Source organism: Cornus florida, unplaced genomic scaffold (genome assembly GCF_030987335.1).
Source record: "Cornus florida cultivar Cherokee Brave unplaced genomic scaffold, ASM3098733v1 CherokeeBrave_3.0.0_Hap2_Chr11, whole genome shotgun sequence".
Taxonomy (NCBI): domain Eukaryota; kingdom Viridiplantae; phylum Streptophyta; class Magnoliopsida; order Cornales; family Cornaceae; genus Cornus; species Cornus florida.
The window spans coordinates 126465466-126473913 of NW_026775581.1; the positions used below are offsets into that span (position 1 = coordinate 126465466).

The window sequence follows — 8448 nt, forward strand, 5'->3', positions numbered from 1 at the left end:
GGGCTTCCATTTTATTTACTTTCCTAAATACAGGGCGTTTCTAAAAAACATTTCCAACACATATTTTCAAATAACAATTTCACAAAACACATTTTGATGTCTCATTACAATTATTATTTATTTGCTTTCCTTTGAATTCATTACATTACTTAATTTTTTATTTTTTTTTTTTTTTTTTTTTTTTTTTTTTGGATAATTCAGGGCAAAACCCGAGGACTTAGGAAGGCGTCTCTCCCCCACTGAACTCGAACGCGCACATAGTGCTAAGAAGGCACCAAAGCCTAGGTGATTTTACTATTGAGCCAACCCTTTGGGTTGAAAAAAAATAAATGATAATTTTATGCAACTATAGAGTATACATAATCAACTAAATTAGGTAAGAAAAAATAATAATAATATAATATGAAAATACATGAATGAATCAGCTTTTTAGGGTTGTAAATTTCCAATATATCATTACTCTCTTTCACAGAAGAAAACAAAGAGAGAATTTTCAAAAGCCTCTCACCCTTTTTGATTCATTTTCTTTTATTTTTTCAATTTCCTTTCCACGCATTTCCTTCTCACCAAACGAACGAGAACACTTCATATTCAATTCTCTTTCCTTCTTTTCTGATTTGCCATATTATTTCCCTTCTTCCTCCGTCTCCCTTCCCTCACCTCCATCTCATTTAACGTTTGGCACAAGGTAAAAGAAAGTTGAAAAAACAGGAACCTTTGAATGATTTATGGTACTCTGGGACATGTTAAAAGTGTGTCGAAGATCACCTAATTGTGCCATTACAATTCGCAATAGCAGAACAGAAACATCGAGTGAATAGTAGCATTCTAAGAGATCTGTTGTCCCCTGCTTGTGCCTTGTTGTGCAAAATAAGGTTCATCATTTCTTTCAACTCCAAGTTCCCGATCAAAGAATGAGTCGCTAAATTAGTGTCCAAGCAAAACTGGTTTCAATAGTACAAAACTTCATCAAAGTGGAAAGAGGATCAGCATACAAAAAAAAAGGTGGCCTGAATACTGATCAGTATACAATGCAACTGAAGCTTTGTTAGGGTACCCTGATTTCGAGGAACTCTAAATCCTAACACTTCAAATCATGAGCTTGTCACATCATCTCTTGCTCTTTACTACTGGCCGTTCTAGCATTCTCGCGGTCCCGTCTGAAAACCCAATACAGAGGTGTGTAAAACAAACAACACAAACCGAATGGCACTGCCATCATTGAAAAGAGCCCTTTTGACAATGCCAAAGCCTCTGGTGCAGACCCTAAAACTGGATCAACAGACTTTTTATTGTAACCATATATCTTCTCTGTAACAATTCCAACAATTGGAGCAGCAACAGAGGAGAAGGAACCTTCAAAGGCACGATCAAATGCATAAATCATGGTCCGGTGTTTAACAGGGACCACCTCGGCAAACATGGGGCCATTTACAGCAGTGGCATTCCAGCTGATGGTAAGGCCCATGAGCATGAGGGTGGTAGCAAAGATAGAATAGCTGCTCACTGATTGCGGGATTACTCTAAGAAGGAACAATGAGAATGGAATGCCCATGGAGGCACTGAACTGTGCACACATGATACGACCTGAGTGAGGATAGATCAGTGACATTCGATCTGCTATTACTCCACCAAAGAAGGATCCCAGTGCGCATCCAGCAGCGAAAAGGCTAAGGAGAGCTGCTGTACTATAATGATCAAAACCTGCAGAAAGAACCAACATAAATCAAGCCCCAATGCTGAGTAAATATGGTTTTACTCAAGTCCAGCTAACGTTATCATCAATGCAATCATAAGTAAATTATTTTCTTTAACATTTATCATCTCCAAAGAATTATTGTAAAAATTGTAGAAATTGACAAGTAAATTGTAGAAATCCTCTCCAGTTCAATATATTATTCATCTCTCTCAAAAACAATATATGGAATCTGCATACATACTCACCAATCAGTTCAAACCACATTGTGAAGAATACCATGGCTGTCCATGGTAGTGAACCAACAACACCCTGTAAGACAATGACTTGAAATGTTTGCACTCTCATGACAGATTTCATGGCTGTCCAGGACTCCAACCAAAGTGATGATGCTGAACTGGAATTGCCCTTATGAATCAAATCATTCCTGCAACAGGAAGCAGCTGAGTGACCAAGCACTGATAGAAAATGATGAAAAGTCCATTTAGAATAACGTTCTTAGTTCATAACCACCAAGGTTATTAAACAGATATAATTATAGATAGCAATCAGACATTTTAACAACCTATGAATCTAAAGAAACCTGAGATAGCAGCTGTACCTATCAGTGTTCCCGCCAGTATCACGATCAATGCTACTTGTTCTTCTTGGGTCAACAACAAACATGAAAACAAGGAAACCAATAAGAGCACTCAAAGCTGCCATCATAACAAAAGCACAACGCCATCCAGGTATGCCCCAGAACTCATGACCTGCCATAATTGTGGCGAGAACACCACCTCCTATGCCACCCAAAGTACCAACAAGATTTAGAAACCCAAATCCAGCCCCCCTCACATCATCCAAGTAGCTATCAGCTATGAAAGACTGTAGCGCTGGTATCACAATTGCCAGTCCAAAGCCATTTACTGCTCTCCAGAATGCAACTTGCATAAACTGCTGGCTCGCACCCACTGCAGCTGTTGATAAGGCCCAGCACATGGTGCCCATTGCAAGAACTGTAGGGCGATCATGGTTAATCACTAATATACCTGCCAAGGGTGATGACAGTCCCTGCACAAAGTTTCGTATGAAAGTGAGATACCCAAGATCAGATGGACCAGCATTAAAAGCTTCACTGACTTCTTTGTATACAGATGGGAGGAGATTTTCATCAGCACGTTCCATTATCGCAGCCAGGTTGATGATAATTATAGAGAGAGAAATCCCAAAAAATTTCCTTGTTCTGTAATAGGTGAATATATTGCACTATCAGCAACAAAATAAATGTACAGAATTATATTATTTGAACAAAGCAACAGAATGGACAGAAGCAAGGCACAAAATGCATTTCTTTATTGCATGAGAAAAAATTCTATAGAAGCATAAGAAGATAAAACTAACATTATGTATAAACATGAAAAATCACATATAAGATCTCTATAAAATAATTAATATACTCAGCTCAACTCGACAAAGCCTTGTCCCAACTATTTGGAATCAATTATCTGAACTATGTTGGGTCATTACTCGCTTTGTAATGTCATAGTATCAATTCAACCACACGCATTAAGAATTTTCTTAACTTTTCAAGCCCATACTAATTTTGGCCTTCCCTTCAATGTGGATCACATGACTTTCTTACTAGTTCAGTTATTTCTCTTTACTGCTCATGTCATCATAATATGTTTTCTCTCATTGCACCTCAAATGTGCTTCCATTGTGTCACGAATCTATTTATTTCTAATTTTATCCTTTATTGTCTTACCACATATTCATCTCAACATCCACATTTTGGCCACACTGAGTTCCAAAAAAAAATAGCAGAGTGCAATTTAATTATTGTAAATCAACCAATTCAACATTAAAATATTTAATTGATGCTTTGACATGCATGTCTAATAATAGCATATACCAATATGGAAAATCATATAGCAATATCGTAAAAAGCTCGAGAAATGCCAGACCCAAAAAGTACCCTTGACAGAGTGGTGATTGGTAATCTGTGCAGATGGCCAAACAAACACAGTTGAACGTCTCCATATGTTATGTCGTTCATCTTTTCAGCTACACTGATTGAATAAATGTTCTTGATTACCTAGTATTTTGTACCATAAAGCACAATAGCCTTGTACTATATGAATTCACATGGATTGTTTGGATCATATGAAAGTCGATACTGAACTCATTTACACTGTTCTGCGCCATTGTGTAGAAAGTTTTTCTCCCTCCACATCTGGCCATTGTTCATTTTCTGGTGTTATGATCCATGTTCTATTTGGAAATTGAAATGTGTCATAATCTTTCTGGGTTCTGGAAGCTACCATACAATGGCCAGTGTACCATTTGGATCCTTGTGTTGATTTGAGTAGTCCTCACACCTTGTCCTCCCAGTGATAATTGATCTTTTTTTTTTTTCCTAGGGAATTGTTTGCCCCAAGTCGGAAGCAGACCATAGTCAAAAAATATATTCTCATATTGAAATCTTTATAGAAAATTCTGAAGGAGTCCTCCACTTGTGTGTTGTTGAGGATTATATTCATTAAAGTACAACATAATTCTTATTTTGTTGTGTCTGAAAATCTTAAAATTTCACTACAGAATGTTTGTTTTCGTTTGGTAAGTGAACAGAAAGTTACAAGAAAACAACGTTAAGAATGAATGTGAGAAATACAAATATGGTAACATGGTGTGAATAAAAGTGCAAAGAAGAACTATGGTCAATTAACATATAAGAGCAACAATTTTATCCTATCTTTGTTCAATCAACCACGGGAAGAGGAAGGCTGAAGAGGGACTTAACATAAAAAAAACTAGAGTTGGAATGATATACTGTAAAGGTGCTTTAATGTGTTACAAGATCAACACCAATCAAATTTGGACCCATTTAATTCATAATAAGATAATAAGGATAGTACAATATGGTGGATAGTAATAAAAATATAAAAGACCATTTTAAAGAAGCAGATTTTTTCATGGATGTGTAGCAAGCTACAGAAGACTAATCCTTGATAAGTTAAAAGGTAGAACAACTGAGTACAAGAAAATGTGTGGTTGTAAATGTGCAAGAAAGGATGAAGATTAATTGAATCAAAAAGAAGAATGACATGGTTAAAGTTAAAGGTACTATGAGGACGAGGGAAACATGAAAATGGAGAAAAAGAAACTGAAAGATTAATTGAAGTAGTATGGTAAGGTTTTGTTTAAGTTAATTCTACAAAAATAGTATGTGGGGTTGAGACAACATTCAAAGTTAACTTGGCTTACAAATCTCAATCAAGAGATCAGACAACAAATTTGAAATTAGAAATAAATTGTTTTCTCTAATATCAGTCACTCACTTGGGAGGATTTCCTAGGCAAAAGTTGTGATATGTATAGCTTTCTAACCTATGAATTTTAAAGTATTCCCTGTTCTGATGGTCTATTTGAAATCGCAATTCCAGAATTTCTCCTAGCCAATTATTATTACATCATCTTTTCATCTTTAGCTTCTTTTCAAGATGCAATCTTCCATTTGATCAAAACTTTCCAACTTCATCTGTCTACACACTAAAATGCAATTCTGATTCAATACGCACCCTGATTACCACAAGCAATCGACTCCTAGACTTAGCTACATGGAGACTTTTAAAGCTAAGAATGTAGTACCTGGCCCGTGAAGATGTCAATAACTACTGGTGATTCTCAAATCAAACTATATTGAAGCAACAATTGAGGAGGAGGATCTAAGGGCTTGACGGAGAAACCCACTAAAACATCAAGACTATTAAATAAAAAGCAGAGACCATTCCTAAAAGTTCTAAAAGGGCAACCCTTTGTCTCCGCTACAAACATCACCTTCAAATACAATGAAGTGAAATGTAATTCTTTTTACTCTTTTTTTTTTTTTTTTCTTCCCTAGTTGAAGTGAAATGTAATTCGATGCAATTTCATACATAAAAGGAACTTGAAAGCAGCATAACCATAAAAAAGAATCCTAACATAGTATTCTGATTCATTGTTGTAAAAATGGAAAGAGTATTAAGGCTAATTATTTTAGTGCATGCCATGTTTTACTTTCAACAGAGTCGGTATTTGAGTAGTGAAATCTAATTTATTCATGAATTACAATGAAAATTCCACCACCAAACATCATAAAAAGCAATGATTCCACCTTTTCAAGAAGTATTCTGATTCCACCATCAAACATCATAACTAAAACAAAATTTTGAATTTCAAGATTCATGGTAAGCCACATAGCTGTATTATGCTCAACTGGGTGGGGTTGACATCATTTACCCTCATGGATCTTAAAATGATTGGGGAGGGGGGATTCCAAATTCTTGATTTGAATTTGTTTCTTACATTTTCTCAGCAACCAAGAGGTGTATAATGAAAAAGAAAACTACCAAACCAATCATAATAAATCTCCAACTCTTTAGCAATAAATACAATCAAACAGAACAATATTAAAAAACCCAAGAAACAGTTATAGATATTATTGGTAACGAATAACTGTAAATGAAGAAAGCGAAAAAAACAAAACATGTGAAAAATGGAATGGGAACTAACTTCATGGTGGTGTCCAGATGTCTGGGAAGCAAAGGTTTGGATCGAGGGACAAGACGGTGGAATTTGGAAGTCCTAAGGCCCATGGATCAACCGGAACCCACCTATCCTCCAATAATGTTGGGACAGCTCTTTATTGATCTCTAATGTCGATCTAGGGCAGCCAACTATCATCGTAATGTTCACGTCTCTGAGTCTGACGAACCCAATAGGACACATCAGGCATTCCACTATTTTATAATAATATATGTATATATATATAGAGACAGAGACAGAGACAACAGAGGACTCTGATTTTTTTTTTTATCTAGAAGTCAAAGTTTCTCTCTCTGAGTGTAGAATTTATGTATTGGGTAGTTTGGAATAATGGAAAAAGCTTTGATATCCATCATCCATGGATATTATCTGGTGGGGTTAGATGAGTTTGGTTCATCAACATGGTGGTCACTAATGTAAAACTACTCCGTCAGGTCAAAGTCTAAGAGATGCTGCTGTCATCTTGGATTCCTTTCTAGTTTCTATCTTAACTTGGGGGGTGGGGGGGGAGAGAGGGATGGAGAGAAAATCATGCAACAGTGGATTGTTATATTCAATTAATTTTTTAGACAATAATTTATTGGTATGTGCTCAGATCTCGCATTCCTAAAGAGATGGAATCAAATATTTAGCATACGCGTTTGGTTAAATAATGTCTTGAGCCTAGTTCCTTTAAGCATGTGATCAAACAATATTATAATGTGATTCAGAAATTTGTCGTCATTAGTTTATTTGTATTTGTTATGATTTTGTTTCACAATCATTTTTTTTTAAATTCATTAATGAGGTTTGTTTTTAATTTTGTTTTAAGCAAATTTAAGATTGGATAAGTAGAATTAAACGAAAATTTGAAGTTAGATAAACAAAATCCAATCTAAATTTGAACTGAAAATTTAAAGTTCAGTTTGCACTCGAGGTGCACTCAAAATTCCTACGGACGTGAGATATTCCAACAAACTTGAATGATGATCCAAAGCAATTCTCTTTTTTTTTTTTAAATTTTGATGGAAAGTGAAAGTGAAATAAAATAAAATTAAGTTTTCATCATGTATTTGGTTAGTAGAAATTTTTTTGAAGAAAATTGTGAGAAAATCTTATTTTGGTAATTTGGATAGCATGAAAGGAAAAGAAAAGAATATGACTCCACTTATTGAAAATACCCTTATAATTTTAAATAGTATAAAATAAATAAATTTGTGTTAGAGGAATAGTATTTATACTTAATTATTTATTTTAGCAAGAAATAGTAAAATTGTATTATGATATCACATACTTTACGATTTCATATTTTGTGTGTGTGTGTGTGTATATATTTACTTGAATTCGGGATCTTTTATTTTTGAATCACCTTATACCTCATTGTTTATATCTATTTTTAACAAATAAAAATAATAATAATAATAATAATATATTATTAAAAATAATAATATAATATAATTATTTCTATTAATATCTAAATTGTATCTTGCGAACACAACAATTATAAAATTCAAATCTAGTAAGTTTCCGATCAAACTAAGAATCCAAATGGCCTACAACACCAACATTAATCATAATTATCCAATAAAACTAAAAAACATGTATGTATACCACTCAATCTCAATCATTATTAATTATGAAACCCAAAATAATTGAAATAAAAAATTAATTTTATATGCATATATAGAAATATAAAAAATTAAATAAGGATTACATCAATTTACAAAATAAAATCTACCTCCGTGTGAAGTTTGCGGAGAAATCGAAGAGTGGAGAGAAATAAGGAAAAAGTGGAAAAGAGTGAGGGGGAGAAACAACTGACAGGGGTACAAGAGGAAACAAAGATTCAAAGTGGCTAAATTTTGCGAGAAAGTAAATTTTTACGAGAAAATTTTTAGAAAAAATTAAAATGTGAGAATCTTATTTTCCCCAAAGTTTCACATTCCATCTAACCAAGCACATACAAATTTTTTTTTTTTTTTTTCTTTTCTTTTCTAACTAGTTTTTGCTAACCAAACAAACCTTAGTGAATTTTTCGGAATAATCCAATTATTGTACATATATATATATATTTTAAAATATCTCAAGTTGCATGAATGTAAGACAAGAATCAACATGTCACTTGTGCTTTGAATACTCAATGTATGGGGAATCACGTTTTCAGTTATTTATTATTGCTAATATCAAAAATGGTAAAAATCAATTAAT

General features: G+C 33.9%; 1 protein-coding gene across 1 annotated transcript; it reads right to left on the bottom strand.

Annotated features, from left to right (window-relative positions):
* Window positions 1–699: 699 nt before the first annotated feature.
* LOC132286807 (uncharacterized) lies at window positions 700–6743 on the bottom strand. Its single transcript, XM_059789200.1, has 4 exons — window positions 6229–6743; window positions 2298–2921; window positions 1945–2123; window positions 700–1704 (listed from the first exon to the last, which is right to left on the bottom strand). Exons 1-4 carry the CDS (start codon window positions 6309–6311, stop codon window positions 1106–1108), a joined length of 1485 nt encoding a protein of 494 aa, XP_059645183.1. The 5' UTR covers window positions 6312–6743; the 3' UTR covers window positions 700–1105.
* Window positions 6744–8448: the final 1705 nt, after the last annotated feature.

Bases quoted from the DNA above. Each gene is read 5' to 3' on its own strand.
- LOC132286807 (XM_059789200.1), bottom strand. From the start codon at position 6,311: ATGGGCCTTAGGACTTCCAAATTCCACCGTCTTGTCCCTCGATCCAAA. The intron at 2,922-6,228 runs GTTAGTTCCCAT...CACCTATTACAG, and splicing joins CATCTGGACACCACCATGAA to AACAAGGAAATTTTTTGGGA. The intron at 2,124-2,297 runs GTACAGCTGCTA...TTCCTGTTGCAG, and splicing joins ACTGGCGGGAACACTGATAG to GAATGATTTGATTCATAAGG.